At 23.0% G+C, this 26,980-nt stretch overlaps 1 protein-coding gene across 5 annotated transcripts in view; it reads left to right on the top strand.

Annotated features, from left to right (window-relative positions):
- LOC122510179 (protein neuralized) overlaps window positions 1-26,980 on the top strand; it is a 144,574-nt gene that overhangs the window by 66,929 nt on the left and 50,665 nt on the right. For 3 of the 5 annotated variants that reach the window (XM_043624687.1, XM_043624679.1, XM_043624650.1), the window contains exon 2: window positions 5,109-5,225. The exons of the other annotated variants lie outside the window; for them this stretch is intronic. In XM_043624687.1, the coding sequence (XP_043480622.1) occupies window positions 5,222-5,225 (4 nt within the window). In that variant the 5' untranslated portion in view covers window positions 5,109-5,221. The remainder of the gene's footprint in view (window positions 1-5,108; window positions 5,226-26,980) is intronic. 5 annotated transcript variants of the gene reach the window in all.

Genomic DNA, 26,980 nt, shown 5'->3' with positions numbered 1-26,980 from the left:
ATTTTAGTTGAAACACTAAAAAAAATTGTATTTTTGAGAATTTCCAAATGTTTTCAGAAATTCAATTATTTTTGAAAAGTATAGTAAAATTCTTCGCAGAATTTCAATTATGTTCAAAAACTGAAAAAAATCGCGTCAAAATTTTAAATATCTTTATAAATAATAAAATTCTTCTTTGAAATAAAATTATTTTCAAACATTTTCCTCAATTCAATGATTTTTAATATCTATTTGCTATAATATGTATTTTAATAACATTTTCCCAAAGAATTCAATATTATTGGAAAAAAATGTTAATAAAATTCTTCGCAAGCATTTAATTAATTTCATAAATAATAACAATTTTACACAGGAATTCAATTATTTACAAATTTTTCATAAATTTCATCGCAGTAATTCAATTATTTTCATAAATATACCTAATAAAATTCTTTTTAGAAATTCAATTTTATTTTTGTAAATAATAAAACTCGGCAAAGAATTTTAATTATTTTTAATAAAATTTTAATCAAATCCCTCGAAAAATGTTATTATTCTTACAAATTTTCATTGAAATTCGACGAAAGAATTCAATTATTTAAAAATTTTAATAAAATTCTTTTTGAGAAGTCAATTTTAAGAAACATTCATTTATTCAATAAATTATTTACTTTTCTATTTAAATAATTAAATTCTCGTAGAAATTTCTAATAAAAATTCAAAATAGATTTAAAAATTAATTTCAGTTAAAATTTTAGATGATAATTGAATATTAAAAGCATTATAGCACGAATTTTTAAAAATAATTGAATTTTGATAAAAGGTTTCAAATTAAAATCTTTGAAAATCTGAATTTTTTATGCTTTTAACGAATAATTCTGTAGAATTAATTTTTTTGAAAAAGTATAATTGAATTTTTTTTTTGAAATTATTTGAATTTTTTATTTTTAATACATATTTAATTAAAGAATTTCCGAATAATCGAAATTTCATAAAAAATTGAATTGTAAACAAGTGGATTTGAAAATTCTCAAAGAAGAAAGAACTTTTTCAAAAATTATTAAAAATAATTGATTTAAAGAAGAATTTTAGTTAAAAATTCTAGAAAATAATCATTGAACTGAAATGATGAAAATAATTTTGAAAAAGTTACAGTAACAATATTCTCATAATATAAAATAATGATTTTATCATTTTTACCATTCGGTTTGTTTATATTTTTTTAAGTATCTAATTATTTTTAAAATTTAAAATGAATCAGAATATTCTTTAGGGTGAGGGAAAAAGTCAAAATTTTGTCTGGAAATGAGGAAAAAGTCAGAGAAAAACAAAATTAGTTTTTTGTGGCAACTCCGTAAATAAATTGATATTTAAAATCTCGGTTCGAGAAACAGTAATATTAGTGCGGATATTTTTAACGAAATAATTTAAAATTTAAGTTAAAATGAAGCTAAAACTTTTACCAGCAGTTATCAGCACCCATTAATTTTGGAAATTAAATATTTTCTTTGCTTAAAACGAATATAAAATTTTAAAATATTAAGTGGTTACTATATGATAACTGGGTGCCAGTTTCAGCTTCATCATGTTACAAATATTTTAAAAGATTGTAAAATATCCTGTACTGATTATAATAATGTCTGATTCTAATTAAGATTTCCTTTGTTTATTACAGTCCGTTAAACAATATATAGTTTCGTAAACAGAGAAAACGTCTATGCATTCAAGTTCAAAAATGATAATTATATAGCAATTGAGAGAAAGTTTTACAATCAAAATGATGCTTCTTAATTAAAATTAAATTAGATTTTTTTTCCACTTTACTTTTCATTTTGTATTTATTATATAAATGTAGCTCTAGTGAATTGTATGAATGAATCGTTGGAGAGCTCATTGAATTTTCATTAGTGAATACATATATATGTGTGTATACAGATATCTTTATACACAGAGAGAGGCTTTCTATTCGTTCTCTGATATATACCTGTACACTGTTTGCTTATGAAAATTCTAAAGACTTGATTCTCGAAGATGCTTCAACACTCTCTTGAAAACGGTCCTTGATCTTTTTTTTTACAAGGACTCTTGATGAGAATCCAGGTAATACTATTAATCGATCTTTGAATTCAAACCTGTTGCATCTAATAATGATGTAGGTTCTTCTCTAAATGTTATAAGAATAATCTGATGATTTTCTTTTCCCTTAAAAAAAGATTTTGAGTTTCTTCTTTGTCTATATTTTTAAACCTTTATTCGAAGTATTTTTTTTAATTATCAAATATTTTTAATTTGTCAAATAAAAAATATTAAAGTTCTTTGTTTGTTTGTAATTTTTATTATTAGATTATTTTCTATTATAATTACAAATTTTTTTTTTAGTGTAATTTGACGTACGAAATAAATTTTCTGAATTTATTTTTTAACATTCTATTAAAATTATTAATTTTTAGAATTTTTTCTCATTGTTAAATATTGGTAGGTGGTTTTATTTATGAGACAGTCTTTATAGTATTGGTTCTAATGTGCGTTACATTTTCGTTATAATATCCTATTAAATTTCTCTTTTTTTCTCTTTTGTTATTTGCGGAGGAGGGGGAATCGATGACTATTTCCTGTAGGCCACGTGTCTATTCTATTTATCCGTGCAAACTCTTTTTTGACCCAGGTCAAATTACATTTTGAAATCGACAAGAAAGCAGCTGTTCATCTGCGATGGACATTCGATTTTTTTTATACACATATAAATATCGCCGCATCAATGCGTATAGATTTTTTTTTCTTCCTTTCATCTATCCTTGGAGTCATTGACTCCCATATAGATCAATTTCAAATACTGTGTTTTCAATACTTGAAAAAAGAAACAGAAAATCCCTAGTACCAATTTTTTTTCCGCTTCAAAAAATGTTCTGACAAAATTCTTTTTTTGTTCTTTTTCAGAGTTGTCACAGGGTCAGGCAACAAGACAAAATTTTGTCTGGAAATCAGGGAAAAGTCAGGGAAAAAGAAAATTACGTTTTTGTAATTTTTCTAGTAAATTTTTCGTTTCTTTCTCTCTACTTTTTTTTTGCTCCCGTCTGTTTTTTCTTATTCTTTTATTTTTTTTTTATTTTTCAGGGTTTGTCATTTTTTATTTTTCGGTCTAATTTGTGGTTTACAAATAAGTTTCTCGTTAAACAAAAATTTTGTTCCCCTCATTGAACATGAAAGCACATTGTGATGTTAAGTAAGGTTCTTTTTCTGTATTATCATTTTTGATATCCATTTCCGAGAGAAGTAGAACAGCTGATGTGTGCGCATTTTATACTATAGATTCGCGTATTTTTTCTTATTTTTTTCCTGTTTCTTAAATCAATTGGTTACAATATTTCTGATTATATATATGGAAACTAAAACTTTTGCCAAAGCCAAATGTGTAGAATTCGATGGACACACGCACATACACACCTGGACTCTTTTACGGTACATCCCCTTGTGTTGTATTGACACCTGGAGAACACATGCCGATGACCTGAGACTATATAAACCTCATACTCTCGTTCTTCAGATTTTAGCCTTTCGATTTTAGCCACGGTTTTGACTTTCCATATATATACAACACAAGGGGTCATTTTCACCCACGCGTTCTTGTTTAATCAACCGATGATAATTTCAGATCATTTTTTCTTTTCATTTTCTGAAGGGGAGCCACAAACAGTATTTTTGAATTAAAAGCAATTTTTCATATTTAGTTCCAGATATTAATTTCGTAAATTAATAATAATATTCAGTGAATTAATTTTCAACTTTAGCTATTCATTTTATTTTAAACCAAGATTTTAAATATCAATTTATTTAGTAAAGACTCTAATTCTAAGAGTCCAAAAAATAATTAAGAGGATAAAAATATCTAGAAGGAAAGTAAATTAAAAATTAAATTCCGTCAAACTGCCTAAATTTGATTATAAATAATTATAGAATTACGAATATTGACGAATATTTTGAGAGTCAATATGGAGTTGCTACTTTCCACCTGCGAACGCCAAGGTCACCGCCAGATGTCAGTTAAATTGTTTCTTGGAATTTCCCCTGCCCTCTAGTGGCGACCTTGGCGTTCTCAAGTGGAGAAATTAATTCACCATTTTACTGCTCAAAAACTTTTTTATAATTTTTTGTTCGACTATTCAGAACTGTTAAGAACATTTTATAAAACTATTGATACTATTTTTTATTTTTAAATTAAGTCCAAAGCCTGAAATAGAAAAAAATCAACTTTTTTTGCTTCTTTACTTTTATCATTTTTATTTTTCTAAATTCATATCTAAAGTGAAATAAAAGAAATAAGAGGGGGGGGGGGTGTATAATTAAAGATGTCTTAAAGGATAATCGGACTTAGAGAAGAAAAGGATGTGGAAAGATTATGAGGGTTCACCTGGGTCATTTTGTGTTTAAATATATATATAATATAATAAATAAAAGGGTGGAGGAGAGTTTTGCGAGGTTTTAAATTGAAAAGGGGATAAAATCATTCTACCCCTGTACCACTAGCGCAGCTTTCGTTTTATTCAAATAATTCCGAGACCCCCTTGACATTCCAATAGTCTGCAAACGGTGAGCCATTTCTAAAGCCAGATGTTTTTCAATTTTCTTAAACTTCTATGTGTACCCTTCTCGTCTCTTATCCAATAGGCGACGACCCTCTCTTTGAATTTTGCAGCTTGTCCAGTATTATAAAATGTGTATCACTGACCACTTAATATTTTTCTGTAGATTATCTTTCTAATCTAATAATCTCATTTCCCTATGATCTACATTTACTCTATAAACATTTTAGTTAATATGTTTTATTCAAATGAAAAAAAAAATATCGCCGGGGGTAGTCTCGAACCATCTGACTTTGTAGATTTGACCACGTGCCTCAACGACTATGGCTAACGACTTGCAAATTTTTTATTAATTTTTTTTCCTGAAATGTAATTTATAAATAATTATAATTTTAATTCTAATTGCAACTGTAAAAATAAGTATTAATATAAAAATGCATAAAAATAAATATAAAAAAATATAATCATAAATAAATTTCTAAAATTATCTAAAAACTTTAAAAATAAGTTAATAGTAAATTAATAAAATTGTATTTCTCTCTGTTTCAGGTGAGTTTAGTTGCAGTGATCTAAATTTTGAGTATAAATATAAAAACGTGATTCTTGAAACAAAACGTAATAAAAGAGGTCTAATTCTTGAGTCTAAACCTAATAACAACAAAATGAGTGAGTAAAGTTAATAATAATAATAATTATTTTTTTAATAAATAAATAAAAATAAATAATACAAAATTACAATTATGGAAAAATGAAAATGGTATATTTTTCGAAAAAATAATATTTCACTGATGTGATACATATATAGAATAACGTCTACGTATATACTCAATTACTCGTTTATTTTCGAGAACTACTGTAAAATGCAAATTGAAATGGCAATCCCTTGATTTGACTTGCCAAGCGTGGAAATTGGATATATTTTCGAGGTAGAATTATGTTCCATGAAAATCACATATGTCTGCTCACTTTGCGACTGTATTGTGCATGCGCGTAAACTTCTATATGCAGAAATTCAATTATTTTCAAAAGTCATAAAATTCTTCGCAAAAATTCATTTATGTTTGAAAATTTTTTTAAATTTTCTTCAAAATTTCAATTATCTTTATAAATAATAAAATTCTTCTCCAAAATTTAATTATTTAAAAAAATTTGAATACAATTTTTAGCAAAATTTCAATTATTTTCAAAAATTTTCAACAATTTGATGATTTTCAATACATACTTTATTAATAATATTTTCCAAAAGAACTCAATTATTTAAAAAAAATTATAATAAAATTCTACGCAAACATTTAATTATTTTCATAAATAGTAAAAATTCCACAGGAAATTCAATTGTTTACAGATTTATAAATTTTTTTATAATGATTAAATTATTTTTATAAATAATTAAATTTTTTACAGGAATTCAATAATTTTCATAAATAATAAAAATTTTTTATAGTGATTCAATTTTTTTTATAAATAATAAGACTCATTGCAGAATTTCAATTATTTTTAATACAATTTTAATAGTATTCCACAAAACTTGTAAATTGTTCTTAAAAATGTTATTAAAATTTGTCAAAAGAATTAAATTATTTTCAAAAGTAATAAAATTCTTCTCAGAAATTCAATTATGTTAAAAAATTTTTTTAAATTATCGTCAAAATTTCAATTATTTTTATAAATTATAAAATTTTTCTCCGAAATTCAATTATATTAAACAATTTTCCAAAAGAATTGAATCATTTAAAAAAAATTTTAAGAAAATTCTACATAAACATTTAATTATTTTTATAAATAATAAGAATTTCAAAGAAAGTCAATTATTTCCAAATTTTATTATAAATTTCTTCACAATATTTGAATTATTTTCATAAATAATAAAATTTTTTTATAGTGATTCAATTTTTTTTTTTATAAATAATAAAACGCTTCGTAGAATTTCAATTATTTTTCATACAATTTTAATCGTATTCCACAAAACTTGTAATTGTTCTAAAAAATGTTATTAAAATTCGTCAAAAGAATTAAATTATTTTCAAAAGTAATAAAATTCTTCGCAGAAATTCATTAATGTTAAAAAATTATCGTCAAAATTTCAATTATCTTTATAAAATTATTTTCCAAAATTCAATTATTTTCAAAAAGTTTTAATTTTTAATAAAATTCATAGCAAAATTTCAATTATATTAAAAAAAATTTCCAAAAGAATTGAATTATTTTAAAAAATTTTTAATAAAATTGTACGCAAATCATTTAATTATTTTCATAAATACCTAATAAGAATTTCTTTGCACATATCAATTATTTTCATAAGTTCTTAAAAATGTTATTAAAATTCGTCAAAAGAATTTAATGATTTAAAAATTTGTTGATAAAATTCTTTATGTAAATTCAATTTTGAGAAACATTCAATTATTCAATAAAATATTTATTTTTGTATTTAAATAATTGAATTCTCGTAGAATTGTCTAATAAAAATTGATTTAAAAATAAATTTGAATTAAATTTTTAGATAATAATTAAATTATTAAAAGCATTACAGGATGAATTTTTTAGAAATAATTGAATTTTGAAAAGAATTCAAATTAAAATGTTTGAATTTTTTGTTGAAATTATTTGAAATTTTTATTTTTATTGTATATTTAATTGAAGAATTTCCTAATAATTGAAATTTCGTCAAATTGAATTGTAAACTAATGGATTTGAAAATTCTGAAGTAAGTTTTTGAAAAATTATTAAAAATAATTGATTTAAAGAAGAATTTTATTTAAATTTTCTAAAAAATAATAATCAAATTAATGTTTTCGAATAATTTTACAATAAAAAAACTCGTAAATTAATAATGTAATAGAACATTTTTTTTTGAGTATCTAAAAATTTTTAGAATTTAGAGTAAATCAGAAATATTCTTTATAGGATCAGGGAAAAAGACAAAATTTGTTCTTGAAATCAAAGAAAAATCACAACTAAATTCTGTTTGCTTCAAATATACTAATATTATTGGTTCAAATAATACAATTTATTTGATTAAAAATTATTTGACATAAGGTAACTTTTGTTTTGTTTTCTTATATAAATTACAAAATTCGATTTTTGTAATAAGACAACTTTTGTTGTTGTAAATGTTTACTTTGTATATTACATGAAACAACAGGTGTGATTCATCGGCACAATGCACGCACAGTTTTATAGCAGTATTATAAAAGTAAACCTGGAAGGTAATGAACTTTATTTAAACGTCTGCTTCCTATGCCTGCGTGACTTTTTATTAGAATGTACGCCACGTACATCTTTTTACCATAATAACTATACAGTGACAATATTCTCTGAATCCTTTCACTCCCGCAGAAAATAATTATTCACTATTGGATAATAGAAAAAATAATAATTTAATAATAATGTAAATAATATAAACAATAATTTAATAATTAATAATATTAATTATTGATAATCAATATTATTAATATCACAGAAAATTATGAGGAGTTATAATATTTTAACACCAAAATGGATTAAAATAATCTTCTAGGATTTAATCCATCAAGGATTAATATAATCCGTCAAGTATTAATATAATCCATCAAGTATTAAAATAATTCATCAAGGATTAATATAATCCATCAAGTATTAAAATAATCCATCAAGTATTAAAATAATTCATTAAGGATTAAAATAATCCATCAACGATTAAAATAATCCATCGAAGGATTATTTTTTCAAAGTGGTTTTAGAAATAATTTGCTTTTGATTTAGACTCATTTTTTATGGTAAAAATTAATTCAAAAATTGATTTATTCAATTTTTTTGTGTGTTAAAAGCCGCAACGCTTTTTAACACCTCTTGGTTAAGTTTTGGGAATAATTGCTTAGAAATATTTATATCGAAGGTAATATATTATTAGCTCAATAAATAAATATTATTGAGCACAATGAATTATATTAATTATCCAGTGTGTAATCCTGATTTTTAATTTTCTTATTGCAAATAATACAATATATTATTAGTTGATTTTTAAGTTGCATCATTGCAGCATAATAGATTTCCTGGAAATTGAAACAAAAAAGAGAAAAGAGACAGGATTGTTATAAACATTTCAGTTCTAAGATTAAATTGTGTCATTCTCTATTGTTTTGATATCTCGAACTTGTTGCAACTGGGTTTAGTTATGAGTTTAATATACTGCGAATTGTATTACAATGAGTTTGATATTTTTAGGAGCATGAAGAATTAATGCATATGAACAAGAGGAAGTTTGTGTATATATACTATAGAGTGTGTTAGATAAATGCCATTCTGATGACTTTTGCATGGCTTTTATATAGCTTTTAGTCATCAGCTTAAATATATGATTCAGCCCTCAAACCTTTTCCACTTCTTTTACTTCACTGTATCCGCCAACCAGACAACTGCAGGATACAGCATTTTTAATCGGGTTCTCGTCTTTCTTTGTAGCAGCTGCGAATTCTGCGTCTTACCTTCTTCTGCAAAAAGCAATCAACTTTTTTAATTCGTTAAACATTATATATACATATGCACTCATAAAAAAAGTTATATTTCACTCAGAGCCTAATGAACTTTATATTTGTTGCAAATGAATTTTGTTTGATTTAAATAAAGTTTGTTTTGGTAGATCTGTATGGTTCAATGAAGCTGAAACTGGCACTATAAGATTATTAGCACAGCAATTTTGAAAATTAATTTTAAAGTTAAATATTCTCTTTATTTAAAATCACTGTTAACTAGAGAAAGTATCAAATTGCAACGAATTAATACCAAAATTATGGATTAAATCCTAATTTCATTCAGGTTTTTGCTATTAATTTGATCCAATTTGGTATCTATTTGATACCTTCAAGAAAACTGTGAACCAACAAAAATTTTTGAAAAAAAAAAATTAATTTGGGAAAACCCAAATAAAATTTTATTTACTATCTAAATTTGAATTACTAAAACTGGATAATTATTATTATTTTTGATAATTATCTTTTTATGAAACAACAAGTTTTTTGTATTAACATATATTTTGTCTTTTGGGAAATTTTCGTTTTAACATTTACTCTAGTTTCTAGAGTAGAATTTATAACTTTACACACACACGGTTTTGTCTAGATGAAGTCATGTTGACAATGTTAGAGCAGCTGTTCAGTTAAACTTTATAGTGGAAAGTCACGTAGAGAGCAAAATTGATATTGCATAGTGTGCACTTTTGTCTTCATCGCGAACAAAAGTTAAATTAACAATATGACAAACGTGAGTAATAGTTTCTGCAAACAAATTCATATATTGTTAACAATATGCATATATAGTACATTTTCAATTAAAATTATATTACTCAATTTTTTCTCTTAAAAATTTTTCTGTATTTTAATTTTACATACTTAATTTTATTCGTTTTCTATTTTTCTCTTTTGCACAATTTTCCTAAATTTTTAATTAAATTTTTCAAGTTTAATTTTTTTCTAATTTAAATTTTGTTTTTTTCTATTTTCTTTATTCGAAAAATTTACGTAAATGTTTAATTACTAATGGAAGGTACTGTTTTTTAAATCGAAATTTTAAATAACAATTTGATTAGTGAAAAAATTAATTATAAGACTAAAAAATTGTTGAGGATAAAAATATCGAAAAGGAAAATAAATTAAAAATTTAAATCCGTTTATATTAATTACCAAACTCTCTAAATTTGATTATGAATAATTATCGAATTACGAATATTGACGAACATTTTGAAATTCAATATGGAGATGCTACTTGCCACCTGCGAACGCCAAGGTCACCACCAGATGGTAGTTTAGTTGTTTCTTGGAATTTCCCCTGCCATCTAGTGGCGACCTTGGCGTTCTCAAGTGGAGAAATTAAATTACCATTTTATCCCACAAAAACTTCTTTATAATTGAAAAAAAAACAATTACGAACATTTTATGACACTTTTGATAATATTTTTTATTTCTAAATTCAGTCCGGGGTTTTTTATTTTACAGCAAAAATGTGAAAATAAATTTGTTAGTATATTTTTTTAATTGGTAGAATACTCGTGTGATAAATAAGAAAATAAGTTTTTAATGTTTATATTTATATATATATAAAAGTGATAAAACGAAAATTTTCAAGCGTGAAATGTTCACAATCAATATAATTATGATAAAAATCGATAAATTTTGAAAATTCGCTGCCTTTCGAAGAGTAATATTATAAATAATTATTATCTTATATTCACCTGCTGTGGAATCACCTTGTCTGACTTGTTTTTGCTTATACAATTTTGGTAAACGGGTTATGCTCCTATATTTGAATTGTAATAAAGTGGCACATGAAGTGTATTTATTTTTACTTTTTATACGACGCGGTAATATTTCTTCGTATTCAGAAACGTGTCACATCTATAATTATTATTAATCAATCAATAATTAATTGTTTATTTAAAAAAGAAATTAAATTTAACTGGCGAGAAAGTATTTTTTATTTAATAAATGTACTTTTATAAATTTAAAAAATTTTAATCATTCAAAATTCAAATTCTTTTAAAATTAGTTGAATTTTTTAATATTATTTAATTAATTATTAAAAAGAATGGATTTACAGAAGGATTTCAGTTAAAAACACTAAAAAAAAAATTGAATTTTGGAGAAGTTATAAATGATTAAAGAAATTCAATTATTTTTAAAAGTGTAATCAAATTCTTCGCAAAAATTCAATTATGTTCAAAATTTTTTAAAAATTCTAGTCAAAATTTCAATTATCTGCTATAAATAATAAAATGTTTCTCTAAATAATACACAAATAATACTTTCACAGGAATTCAATTATTTACAAATTTATAAATTTCTTCACAATGATTCAATTATTTTCATAAATAATACATTTTTTACTGGAATTCAATCATTTCCATAAATAATAAAATTCTTTTTGGGAATTAATAAATAATTTATTTTTGTATTTAAATAATTGAATTCTCGTGAAATTGTCTAATAAAAATTTATTTAAAAATGAATTTTATTTAAATTTAATTTAAATTTATTTATTTATTCATAAACTTTGCCCGTTTATGAATAAATAAATAAATAAATAATAATTGAATATTAAAAGCATTTCAGCATGAATTTTTAGAAATAATTGAATTTTGAAAAGATTTCAAAATGTTTGAAAATCTAAATTTTTAATACTTTTAGCTAACAATTCTGTAAAATTAATTTCTTTGGAATAAGCGAAATTTCGTAAAATAAAATTGTAAACGAATGGATTTGAAAATTCTGAAAGAACTTTTTCAAAAGTTATTAAAAGCAATTGATTTAAAGAAGAATTTTAGTTGAAAATTCTATAGAAAATAATAATTGAATTGAAATGATAAAAATAATTTTGAAGAAGTTACAGTAACAATATTCTTATAACATAAAATAATTATTTTATCACTTGGACATCTTTAATTATTATAAAACATGAAGACATTTTTTTGAATATCTGATAGTCATTTTTAGAGTGAATCAAAAGTTTCTTTAGGGTCAGGGAAAAAGTCAAAATTTTGTCTGGAAATCAGAGAAAAGTTAAGGAAAAAAAATTAAATTTTTGTGTCAACCCAGTTATTAATTTTAATTAATGACAAATTATTTATAATTTTTGGTAATAGTTATTTATTATTGACAATTGGAAATTAATGACAATTGATAATTATAATTAATCACATTTATTAATTATAATTTTTTAGTAATTGCTGTTTATAATTATTGGTAATTTGTTAATTATAATTATTAACAATTGTTAATTAAAATTAGTGGTTGTTGTTAATTCTAATAATTAATGAAAATCGTTAATTATAGTTATTAATTATAATTATTTTTTAATTACAATTGTAATTGTTAAATAATAATTATAATTATTGTTGACTGTTAATTTGAAACTGTTGTTAATAATTAATTGTTGTTACTAATAGTTAATTATGAATATTAGCTGTTAATTATGATTGATAATCGTTAATTTATAATTGTAAGACTACTTTTTGATCATATTATAATAATATTAAAATAGTGAAAAAAAAATGTCCTGCGAAATACTCGATGTCGCGTATATATTTGGCGATAAAATTTGATTAATTGTATTGATTACTTCTTGGTAATTGGTCCAGAATAGTAGGTAGCTGCTGCAAGGTGCGCTTTTTCTACCTCCGTCTCTCTTGTCTTCCTCCTCATTCTCCTTTTCCTTTTCATCTTGTATATACATGTGTTAAATACATATGCGAGAGGGATAAATGGTCTCGTGCGTATAAGTACATATACGACGTTTTCGATTGGTCGTTGGCACGCGCACGCACCTGCCATGCATCTTTTTCAAACTTTCTTTGTCGCACCGACCAATATACATTTTATGAATTGCAAATTTTATATATATGAAAGAGTAGAGAAAATTTTTACATGAAAAATCTTATTTTCAGGGAGAATTTTCCCCTTTATATTGTATATATAGGTTTATTATTTCAAGTTTCATTTTATTTTTGAAATATTATTCTTGAAGCTTTTACTCCTTTTTTTGAAAATACTGTTATTTCTTCAGCTCTAATTTTTCTTTTTCAAAAAAATTCCGTTTTTTCGGAAATTTGTTTATTCAAGTGTTGTACTACTAGTTTTGAATGTATTTGTCAATACTTTGTATACGGAAATATCTTTTGCAATCTTCTTTGCAATGTTAAAATCTTTTTCAATCTTATTTGCTAATTACTGTTAAAAAAATATATTTTCGAATTGTGTTCAATTCGAAAATTTTTCTTTTGGATTTTCGTCCATCGATTTTTCGGCATTTCGTTATTTTTTTTTTTTTTTTGGTTCTGGAGAATTTTTCAAAATTCAGATGTGAATTTCTTCTTTTTATTATTATCGTTTCGCATGAACTATTTTAGATAAAATTCCGTTGAATTATCTCTAATCATAGCCAATGGAATTTTGAATGTCCTGAATACACACGGAGAGAAGGGCGTAGTAGATTCTACTGACATGGCAGTTAAATCTACTAAACAGAATCGTTAGGTTTGGACTGACGGTACAGACAGTGCCATCTACTGCACTGTTTAGTAAGATAGTAAGATACACTGAGCAAACAGTATATTCTACTAAACAGAGAGGTGTCGTAGTGTATTATACTAAACATACAGTTGGCGCCACTAACCGGTGCACTAAATGATTTACTAAACGCGTTCTGTCACATTTACTGCAACTCTTCTCTCCGTGCAATCCTAGTGAGGTGATTATAGAAAAAATTCTCCACTATTTTATTTGAAAGTAGATTATTTAGTTTTTTATTTTATCTAAAAATAATGTTCTGATAATTTGGTCTAGAATTTTAATTCTTCTTTTCGAAAATTGTTTGATTTTTTTCATGACGCATAGAATGCAAAGAACTCTGCACATGTAATCAGCATGAATGTACACAGTAAAGAAAAAATAATTTTTGTTATATCTTTCATTTATCATTACCTTTTATCTTATTTTTCTATCTCTACATATCTTCTAATGTGTGTTGTTCTACTTTTCTTTACTTTCTCATTAAAAAAAAAATCTTCAAATGCCTAAAATTCATAGTCTTACGTATAATCGTATCCGTAATCTGATACTTAATCCCATTGAGATAATTATTTAAGAAGAAGAAACTATTCTCATAGAATACTTTTAAGTTCTTGTTAATATTTTTCAGAATAAAATTTTGCACTTTTTTTTTGTTCAGAATAAATTTTTTTTTATTTTATATTGTATACTGAAAAATTTTATTTGAACCAAATATAATTTTTTGAGTTAAATAAAAATATATCTGTCTCAGAGCCAAGTAAATTATTTATTTGATTAAAATAAAAATTTTATTCGACATGAAGGGAATTTTTATTTGAATCAAATAAAATTTATTCGAATCAACTAAAATGTATTTGAATCAAAAAAATATATTCGAATCAAATAAAATTTATTCGAAACAACTAAAATTTATTTGAATCAAATAAAATTTATTCGAATCAACTAAAATTTATTTGAATCAAATAAAATTTATTCGAATCAACTAAAATTTATTTGAATCAAATAAAATTTATTTGAATCAACTAAAATTTATTTGAATTAAACAGAACTTACTTGAATTAAAAAAATTGAATTGAATTAAACAAAATTTATTTGAGATAAATAAATAATTAACTTGGTTTTTAGTCAAAAATATTTTTTTGACGCATAATTAAAATTATTTGAAGTAAATACTACATATTTAATTGACACAAATAAAAATTATTCTATAAAAATAAATATTCATTTTATAAAAAACAAGTAATCGTTATTATTTGAATCAAATAAATTTTTTTTCCAGTATTTTTGAGTTCAGTTTTCGAAGAATCTTTTCCCAATTTCTTGATATTTTTTTTCTCCGATCGTATAAGAAGTAGAAGGATCCATTTGTCAGGTTTTTTTTTCGGATGAAAAGTGCTGACTTTTGAAAAGATTGGCTCCCTTGAAAAATTTAAATGGTGGATTTTACCTCTTAAGGATTTAAAGTAACAGGTCAGGTCAGAAAAACTCAGCTGGTTTTCTTAAAGTGTTATATAGAGGCGTCTGGTTGCGCCAAGACTGTTTATCAAGTGTACGGACCTTTAAATATATTCCCATCTGCTTTGTACAAAATTCTACTTTTATATTTTCAAAAATCAATTTTTTTAACAAATATTTTCAATTTTATGTTATTTTATTAATTTTCATCACTGGAAAATTTTTTTTTGTTTCTGTATTTTTTTTCTTTTTGCGCAGTTTTTATTGCTACCAAAAAAATTGTACTCGAAAATTTTAAAACTAAAGAAATAAATTTTCATTTTCGATAAAATTTGCTAGTAAATTGAAAATAGATTAATTGAATTTTATTAAATTGAAAATAGTTTATTTAATTTGAATTTATTTCCAATTATTTTAATTTAAATGAATTAAATTGAAAATAATTGAAATAAATTGAAATAAAAATAGTTAACAAGTGTTAAAAAGTGTTGAATTGAATTGAATCTAAAATTAGTTGAATTAAATTGAATTAAAAATATTTAACAAGTATTTCAATATTAACTGCAAATAAATACGTGAAATTCAATAGAAAAGACTTGAGTTAAAAATTTCAAATATTAGAATTGAATTGAATTGAAAATAGTGGAATTGAATTGAAAATAGTCGAATTGAATTGGAAATAGTTAAATTTATTTCAAAATAGTTTAATTGAATTGAAAAAGTTGAATTGAATTAAATTGAAATAAAAATAGTTAGCAAATATTAAGAAGTGTTGAATTGAATTGAATTAAAAATCGTAGAATTGAATTGAATTGAAAAAAGTTATATGGTATTAAAAAAGAGTTGAATTGATTTTAAAATTATGGAATTGAATTAAATGTATTTAAAAAAGAATTGAATTGAATTCAAAATAGTAAAATTGAATTGACTTGAATTGAATTAAAAATAGTGGAATTGAATTAAAAATTGTTAAATGGAATTAAAAAAGAGTTGAATGAATTTCAAAATTATGGAATTGAATTAAAGATACTTTAATCGAATTGAATTCCAAATACTATAATTGAATTAAAAAAAAATTGAATTAAATCAAAAATAGTAGAATTCAATTGAAAAAAAAATATTCAACAAGTGTTTCAATATTTAACCATAAATATATATATACAAATCTTGAATAAAACTGAAACTTTTTATTAAAAGAATGAAAATGACAAACACGAGAGTGCAATTCTACGGAAATGCCACCCCATGGATCCATAGAATTTTATTTGCCCTCTACTTTCACACATTGAAAAACTTGTCCTTTCGTCTCACGCCTCTCATTCAAAAAATTTCATTTATACGCATATAGAATTTCTTCTCATTGAAAACGTTTTAGAAAACTTTTAAGAAACTATTACTTTAGAATTTTTCTCGTTATACGCTGTGTCCTATGGTTTGACGATTTTTCTCCTTTATTTTTCTTATACAACCTGAACGTAACCGCTATGATCTAAATGAATAGATGAATGTCAATGAAAGCGATTCAAGAAAAAAAAAGAAAAAATCTGAAAGGACTCGTGTGTCAAAAGCTAGAAATCACGACAAGAGTAAAATATTTTCATTGTTGTGAAGATTTTCAGGATGAAAATGAAAAGAGAATCGAAACCACACCGCAAAAGCGACACGTGCACACAGAATATACGCACCTTACACCCAAAAATCAATATTTTTCTTACCTAGAAAATTTTTTCGAAATATTTTTTTAAATTTTATTTTGTTGATATTTTCACGAAAAATTCAAATTTAAGAATTTTTATCTAAAAATTAACATTTGACAGTATTTACTGAATTTATCCTTCTTTTATGTAATTGGAAAATTTTTCAAAATTATTCCTTTTTTTAATTTTAGTTTCCCTTTTTTTTTCATTTAATTATTAATTATTAATATATTTTCACTTTCATTATTTATTACTTGTTTTTTATTTACTTTTTTAATTTACTTATTTTTTTCCTGCAAAAAATGAATTATTTTCCATCTCTTTCTTTATTTACTTCTTGTCCTATTTTTTTCTTCATTTCTTCTTTTTTATTTATTTACTTTATTTACTTTTTTTACTTTCGTTTTCTATTTTTTCAAATTTTTTAAAAACTACAGTTTATAATTTAATTCAATTTAACCTTAAATATACGTAAGTCGCTTCAATTTTTGATTAATGAAGTACCATATGCACCATATGGTAACACGTGAACATTTATAATGAAGTTTTTTGATGAAATCGAACAGAAGTGAAACGAAGTAAAGAACAAAATCTACTTGTAGCTCTATATATATGAGCCTCTCCTTTCTATAAAAAAAAAAATTTTGCGAGGAAGCAAATTAGTTCTCTCTCAAATTTTTTGATCCAATTTTTGATTCGAATAATAGAAGAAGAAGAAGATGTATTCTAAAATCATATAACCGACCATATATTTAAGAAACGAGAAAAAAAATCGAACGTTAAACTACGTAAGGAGGATTTTTTATGTGCACCTGTTCTTTCATCGGTGGCTCTCGCAGGGTAGAAATTTTCGTTTAAACTACAGTATTCTCGAAAGACGAACATCTGCCCGGCGAAGGCTTTTTTTACTGATTCAAAAGACCATGGCAACCAGTTTCTGTTTTACGGCATCAGAAAATAAAAAAGAAAAAAAAATGATTTCATTCATCAGTTTTATTCATTGTTGAACTATTGGTGCTTCTAATTTTTTTTTTTTTTTTGAGTAATAATTTTGATTTTACTATAAAATTTTGAACTTTCGAATGAAGGGTAAATTTTGAAACATTTTTTGAATCTTTTATACTGAAATGAAAAATAATGTAAATTTCACTCATTTATTTATAGATAAGATTTCATTTTTTTACTATAAAAAATATTTTTTAATTTAATTAAAATATTAAATAATTAATTATTTAATTTTAAATATTTTTTAACAAAAATGTAGACGTAAATTTAAACGTACAAAACTAGGAACTTTAGTTTTATATTTTATTCTTTATTTTCAATGTTTTTAATTTTCCATTTTCAATATTTCCAATTTTTAAAAATATTTTTCATTAACCCCTTAACTGTTTGAAGAAAATACAACATGATTGTCCTAAACTGCCCAGCGGAATCTGATACTTTTTCAAATAGTATAATATATTTAAATTATAACTAATTATTCAATTATTTTCTAAAATATCATTAATGACCCTTATAATTTCTTATAATATTGATATAAAGAAAAATATCTATCAATTTATATACAAATTATATTTATTTTGAGTGATAGTGAACACGACCCACGGGTGGGTCGGAAACAGTTATGGCCATACTTTTTCACGACCCACCCGTGGGTCGGAAACAGGCAACGGGTTAATTCGTGAAACTAAAAAGCTATTAAATTTTCACTCGAATTTAAAAATTGATGAATTTTTAATATTTTTCTCGTCTCATGAAAATGTAAAGTCAAAATTTCGAAATAAATATTCATTTGGATTTGAATTATTTTAAATAAAATTGTTATTTAGAATTTTTTGGCGTTACGTTTTCATGAGATAATCTTCGATACATACATTTTGTGACTTGAGGGTTCAACTGAGGATTTCCGTGAAGCGTATTTTTACCCCAGAGGTGAATGAATTTGTGGAAAGCTTTCCGTCTCTAGAAATGCAGGTCATGAATTTAAATTTTTATTTCCAACCAGTGAAAACGATATATGTATAAATGTATATAAAACCACAAACATGTAATCCATATTTATTACAAACAACTTTCAACGTAGTTGTTTATATTTTTTTTTATATCAAAATTTACAATCCACAAATTCTTTCACTCGGAAAAAATCTCAGAAAGCAAAAATATTAAAAAAACAAAGGGAAAAAAGTTAAACAAATTAAGATTTAGTTAGCTCAGGAATTATTTGATTCAAATTTTTTACAGTCTTAAAATTTTTCACATTATTTTTTAAATAGTTTTTAATTTTTATGTTTCTAGATAAACAAATTTTATTATTCGAATTTTTCATTTAATTCTTATATAGTTTTAAATTTTTAATTAATAAAGTACTTAAACAAATAAATAGTTTAATAAATAAATAGTTAAATAATTAAATAGTTTGGTAAATAAATAGTTAAAGAATTAAATAGTTTGATAAATAAATACTTAAACAAATTAATATTTTGCTAAATAAATAGTTGTATAAATAATTAATTAAATAATTTTGTTGTACGATTAAATTAAAATTTGTTAATTATATTTTTTTTAGAAAAAGGAATAGAATTTTTTTTCAATTTAATGATTTTAAAGTGATTGTTAACAAGGAATATATCTTTAACAATCTGATAAACGCTCTATTTGAGTAACAAGATAATAGACTTTTCTTCTGTTAACACCGCCAAACAAATAAGTTAAGTGCTTTCGTATTTGCGAGTGCATTGCATAAGTGGTCTCTTAAAATAAAACATTGTAACTTTTAATGCGAGCATATATTTTGCATCGCTGATAAAAATACAATTAAATTCAAATTAACAATTTTTCTTTATCATGCTTCTATTAGCTGTTATGTTATAATTAATTTAATTGCAATTGACTGTTAATAATTTTTTAATTATTACGTATTAATTATTAATATTAAATTAAAACCTATTAATATTTTAATATTTTAATTATTAATTAATTATTACTAATTATTATTTTTACTGTAATATAATAATTAATTATTATATTATATTAATACTTATATTAATATTATTACCAAATAATTTTTTATTATATTTATTATTATGAAATTGTGTCTAAATAATTTAAAAGTTGATTTTCACATTTTCCTTCTCGATAAAATTACTTCATAACTGTTATAATTTTTTTTTCTTGTTGATTAAGAAAACAAGTTCGCAGAATAATTAATGAAACAAACACAAATGTCTAGGAAAAAGCGCACTATATATATATTCGCTAAATGTATTTTCAAAAGGCGCAATACTATTTCCGGTTCTTTTGATTTTCTAAATTTACAACTACAGTTGGTCCTTCCGTTTCCTAAACTCTAAAGAACTCTCACTCACTGTCTCTATCTCTCTCTTTCTTTCTTGAAACAGATGTTGGCCAGCCGAAGATTTAAAGATTTAAGTCACGAATACTCCTCTTAATGGGGTTATATCTTTCTTATGTATTTCTTTGCTAAATCACTGTCCCTGTCACGGGGCGTGTGATATTTTCATTTTACTCCCCAAGGCTAAAACTACTGCGAGTGCTTTTCAACTTTCATGCGAACGTGCTTACTTCAAAGGCGAGAAATTCAATTTTTCAAAATTGCCACACATGTGAAACATTGGTCAGTTGACTCGAAAATTGCTTTTTTCATAAAGTAAATGAACAAAATTTTTAACTAAATAGAATTTTTTAACTTCCTTGTAATCCTAAATAGTCTCATTGCCTCAATGGGACTATTTAGTAAGAAAAAATATTTTTTTGGCAGTAGAAAATTATTTGCTAATTCGTAGATTGAGGGAAATATTTCAATCAATAGATTTTAATAGGTAAACTTCTAGTTTTTCAGTTGCAATTAGCTATTTTCTATCAGCAATAAGCGATTTTTAATCATCAATCGGTAGTTTTCTACTAGTAAAGTATAGTAATTTTTAGTTTTCAAGTAGCAATTCGCTATTTTCTACCAGCAATTAGCAGCTTTCTATAAAAAAAATCAGTAGTTTTTTTTACACTGAAAAAAAAATTTATTTGACTCAAATAACCGATTAATTGACTATTATCAATTAAATATTTACTTGAATCAAATAATATTTATTGGAGTCAATTAAATGTTATTCGCTTCAAATACTGAAATTGTTAGTTCAAATACCATTTAATTGACTCCAATAAATATTATTTGATTTAATTAAATATTTAATTGATAATACTCGATTAATCGGTTATTTGAATCAAATAAATTTTTTTTTCAGTGTATTAGTAGTCTAGCAATATTAGTAGTTTTTAAATGGAAATTATCTATTTTCTACCAGCAATTAGCAGTTTTCTACCAAATATCAGTAGCTTTTTACTATAGTAATGTAGTAATCTTGAAAAAACATGGAAAAGTCAGGAAATTTTTTATCGAAATCCTGGAAAATTGTTGTTTTCTAAAGTTATTGTGTTTATTCTTGAAATCTATAATTTTACATAAATATTTCAAAATTAATTCAATTTTAAAAGAATTGCGTTTCCAATTTTCATAAATAGATGAACTTTAAAAGATTTTGATTTAAAATTTTGTAAAATTTCAATTTTAAATGAATTTAATTAAAAATATAAAAAAACTTGGATTTAAAAAAAAATTTTAAAACTAAAATTCTTCTGAAATTATTTAAATTTTTTAATATATATTTAATTAATTAAGTATTAAAAATAATGGATTTATAGACGAATTTTAATTAAAAATACTAAAACAAATTGAATTTTGAAGCAATTACAAATAATTTCAGAAATTCAATTATTTTCAAAAGTAGTAAAATTCTTCTCAAAAATTCAATTACTTTTAAAAAAACTTAATAAAGTTCTTGGCAAAATTTTAATTATTTCCAAAAACTTTCCTCAATTTAATGATTTTTTAAAATCTACTATACTTTAATAATAATAATAATACAAATTATTTTCATAAATTATTCAATTATTTTCATAAATAATAACATTTTTTACAAGGATTCAATAATTTTCATAAATAATAAAACTCAATGCTGAATTTCAATTATTTTTAATACAATTTTAATTTTTAATGGAATTCCTCGAAAAAAGTTATTATTATTAAAAATTTTATTAAAATTTATCAAAGAAATTTAATTATTTTAATAACCTTTTCTACAATTTATTTATTACAATTTAAGTATTATTTTCAATGAATTTTTAATTAAAATTCTTTAAAGAATAAACTTATTTTATTTTTTAATACAATTCTCTGCGTAACAATTTAATTTTTTTAAAAAATAATTTTAATAAAATTCGTCGCAGAAATCCAATTATGTTTAAAAATTTACAAAAGTTCTCGTCAAAATTTCAATTATCTTTATAAATAATAAAATTTTTCTTCGAAATTCAATTATTTCCAAAAGTTTTAATAAAATTCTTGGCAGAATTTCATTTTTTTTTTAATACAATTTTCATCAAATTTCTCGAAAAATGCAATTATTCTTAAAAATTTTATTAAAATTTGTCAAGAGAATTCAATTATTTAAAAATTTGTTGATAAAATTCTTTATGAAAATTCAATTTTAAGAAACATTCAATTGTTTAATAAAATAATTATTTTTATAGTTAAATAATTGAACTCTCGTAGAATATTCTAATAAATATTGATTTAAAAATGAATTGCAAATTAAAATCTTCGAAAATTTGAACTTTTCATACTTTCAATTAAGAATTCTATAGAATTAATTTTTTTCAATAAGTTTAATGGATTTGTTTTAATCATTTGAAGTTTTTAATTTCTAACATATTTAATTGAAGAATGTTAGAGAATAATCGAAATTTCGTAAAATTAAATTGTAAACAAAAGAATTTGAAAATTCACAAAGAACTTTTTCAAAAATTATTTTAAAAAAATTGACTTAAAGAAGAATTTTAGTTGAAAATTCTAGAAATGATGAAAATGATGAAAATAATTTTCGAATTATTTTTAAAAGTTTAACAAAATTTGTTGTTAGAATTCAATTATTTTCAGTTTAATGAAATTCCTCGTACGAACTTTAATTTTCTTCGAAATAATTGAAGTTGACTTTTTACAAATTTTATTATTTTTTATTTTTGGCTATTATTTTTATTAATAATAATAATATTTTATAGATTTTCTACTATTAGTTTAGCAGTTAGTATAATTTTCTACTATCAATTATTACTATTATTAACTATTATATATTATTATTATTATTATTATTATTATTATTACTATTTTTTTATCAGCAATCAGTAATTAGGAATTATCAATTTTTTATTGAAAAACTATTCAATGGGGAAAAAATTTTTTTTTTTCAAATGATCAATGTTAGATTAGAGAAAATTAATCGAAAAAATGTATTGTATCTAAAAAATATTGTTGACAACAAGAAAAGATATTCAGAAAGATATCAAGATTTTAAAACTAGCTACCATGAAAATGGGTTTTTTGGGAATAATTACATATATAAATATATTAATACAGATATTATACGGTCTTTATATGCACACAGATATACATACATATGTGGTTTTGGAAATTGTCGCATTAAAAAAAAGGGGAAAAAAAAAGAAAAGTGAATGTTAGTAACGCAATATTAAAAAGATAAAAGATAAGGCAAATGGTTGAGGTGACATTAAAGGAGAAGGCAGCTGCATAGGGGCATCATCATCATCTCCTGTGGTCCCTCAGCTGTCACGCCGTTCCTTCCGAACATTTAAGACACACACAATTTTACTTCCGTAAGAAAGCCGCACTTGCCACATTGAACACGCGTTTGCAATTAATCATACCATATTTTTTGAAATGAACCTTTTCTTTAATGACACTTTTCAAAAACTTCAAATTGCATAAGTTTCAGCTTTTAATTGCTCCTTTCAAAAAATTAAAAAAAGAAGAAGATTAAATGCATCTTTTTTAATTACAACAATATATTTTTGAAAATAATTTTTCACAATTTCAGCTGTTGATTTTTGAAAGAGAATTTTTTAATAAGAGTCTTTAATTCTTTTGGTTTTAATTTAAAAAGGTACCGAAAATTTTAATAGTAGTTCCAATATAGAGTCAACAGTAATTGCAGCAAATTTTTAATTTTCGTTTATTATGGTATCCAATGACAGTAATTAATTAGCTGTTATCTCTGTAATGATAAAAATTAAAAATTAAATCATTTAACATTTTCGACGATAAAATATAGTATTTGTCTTATTATTGTCGTGAGCACACTCCACTCACACGCATACACCAGACTTTACATCATTTAATTGATAAATAGCTGGGTAGGCGTACAGATACTTTGAATTGTTTCTATAAAGTGTATATGGTGTGAATATGTGAGAGTAATATAACGATGAATTGGGCAGTAATGAAATGATTGTGGCACTAAAGGGTCATCCTCGGTTAAATTTCTTGTGCATTATACATTCCATCTGAACTCTCCTCACATCTCTTCTTCTTAAGATCCAAATCAAAATTATATTCAGCGTCTCGTATCTGATAAGATAATTATTTTAACTCCCCTTCCATGTTTCTTTAGCTTCCCTTCTCCATCATATTCTTTGTGTTTGTGTGAAATTCATTTGAAATTCTCTTCTTTTTGTTCATAATATATTTATTTATTTGGTATAAGATGTTAATGGCAAAATTTTATTCATTTATTTATTTTATTGATTTATTATTTTGTAAATCTTTCAGCAATAAAAAAAATTATTTTGGGAAAAATTGCACGTAATGTCATAATAACAAACATGTAAGAAATTTTTTGACGAAGATCAGCGATAAGTTTTGCTAGAATAGCGAAAGTCTTACGACTTTCGCTATTCTAGCAAAATTTATCGCTGTTGTAGGTAAATTTTTATTTCTGCCTAGTAAACTTGTTGCTGTTGCCGATAAACTTTCCTTCTCCCTGAATTAATAAAATTAATTAATAAAACTAGATTAATTTCGATGAAACTGAATTCAATTGAAATTAAAACAAGGTTTCCACAGGTGAAAACAAAAAAACAGTCAGGGAATTTAGGGAAATCTCAGGAGAAGTAGAATTGGTCAGGGAAATCTGGGAAAATTCAGGATTTGTATTAAAGTACTGGAGAAAATTAAATTTTTAGAATTTAAAAGAAAATTCTGAATTTTTATGTCTTTTTTGTTTGCTTCATATTCAAAATTACCACGAATTCTAATACAAAACCTTCAATTTTTTCTATTTCTGACAAATATTTATTTTTAACAATTTAATTTTTGAGGAACTATCATAAAATTATTATTTTTAGAAATTATTTTATGAATAATTTTACTTAAATATTTCAAAATTTACAATTTTTATAAATAGACGAAGGGCTTGTTCTTAAACTACGTCACGCCTTAGAGGGGGGAAGTGAAATTAATTTTTTGTGACGTTCTGTAGAAAAAATGTCGCCAAAGCATGTAAAAAATTTGTGACGTGGGGTGGGGGGGGGGGGGGGTGAAAAATTATGCAAAATAGTGTGACGTAGTATATGAACGGCCCCGAACATTCAAAAGATTTTAATTTAAAATTTTGTAAAATTTCAATTTTGAATGAATTTAATTAGAAATTTTAAAGAAATTGTAAGATTTTTGAAAAATTTTAATAATTGAAATTCTTCTGAAATCAGTTATAATTTTTTAATATATAATTAATTAATTATTAAAAATAATAGATTTATAGATGAATTTCAGTTAAAAACACTAAAAAACGTTTGAAGTTTGGAGAAAATACAAATGATTGCAGAAATTCAATTATTTTCAAAAGTAGTAAAATTCTTCGCAGAAATTCAATTATATTTAAAATTTTTTAGAAATTCTCGTGAAAATTTCAATTCTCTTTATAAATAATAAAATTCTTCTTTAAAATTCAATTATTTTTAAAAATTTTAATAAAATTCTTCCTAAAATTTCAATTATTTTAAAAATTTTTCTCAATTTAATGACTTTCAATATCAACTATTTTAATGAAATTCTACGAAAACATTTAATTATTTTCATAAATAATAAGAATTTCACAGGAAGCAAATTATTTCCAAATTTTTAATAAATTTCTTCGCAATAATTCCAATGTTTTCATAAATATTAACGTTTTTACAGGGATTCAATTATTTTAAAAAATATTGAAATTCTTTTTCGGAATTACATTATTTCCATAAATAATAAAATTTATCGCAGAATTTCAATTATTTTTAATACAATTTTAATCAAATTCCAAAAAAAATTTAATTATTTGAAAATTTGTTGTTAAAATGCTTTTTCAGAATTCAATTTTAAGAAACATTCAATTATTCAATAAATAATTTATTTTTATATTTAAATAATTGAATAATCGTAGAATTTTCTAATAAAAATTGATTTAAAAATGAATTATAGTTAAATTATAAGAAAATAATTGAGTATTAAAAGCATTATAGCATGAAGTTTTAGAAATAATTGAATTTTGAAAAGATTTCAAATTAAAATCTTTGCAAATTTGAATTTTCTACATACTATTAACTAACATTTCTGCATAAATAATTTTTTTCAGTTATGTTAAAAAATTTAACAAAATTCTCGTAAAAATTTCAATTCTCTTTATAAATTAAAAAAATTCTTCTTCAAAATTCAATTATTTTTAAAAATTTTAATTATTTCTTTCTTGTCAAAATTTCAATTACATTCAAAAATTTTTCTCAATTCAATGATTTTCACATCAAATCAAATCTACTATTTTAATAAAATTCTACGAAACCATTTAATTATTTTCATTAAGAATAAGAATTTTACAGGAAGTTAATTACTTCTAAATTTTTTTAAAAATTTTTCTCAATAATTCAATATTATTTGCATAAATAATAAAATTTTTACTGGGATTCAATTATTTTCATAAATAATGAAATTCTATTTCGGAATTCAATTATTTTCATAAATAATAAAATTCATCGCAGAATTTCAATCCTATTTTTAATACAATTTAAATCGAATTCTTCAAAAAATGAATAATTATCCTTAAAATTTAAAAATTTTATTAAAATTTGTCAAAAGAATTCAATTATTTAAAAATTTTGTTGATATAATGCTTTTTTTAGAATTCAATTTTAAGAAATATGCAATTATTCAAGAAATTATTTATTTTTATATTCTAACAAAAAAGTAATCGGTCATCTGATACAAATAATTTTTTCCCTTCACTATATACAGTTCTCAGGGGAAAAAGCTATCGTTTATCGCCAAAATTAGTCA

Source organism: Leptopilina heterotoma, unplaced genomic scaffold (genome assembly GCF_015476425.1).
Source record: "Leptopilina heterotoma isolate Lh14 unplaced genomic scaffold, ASM1547642v1 Lhet_120, whole genome shotgun sequence".
Taxonomy (NCBI): Eukaryota; Metazoa; Arthropoda; class Insecta; order Hymenoptera; family Figitidae; genus Leptopilina; species Leptopilina heterotoma.
The sequence above is the reverse complement of the archived record's forward strand: the minus strand, read 5'-3'. Positions and strand labels throughout refer to the sequence as shown.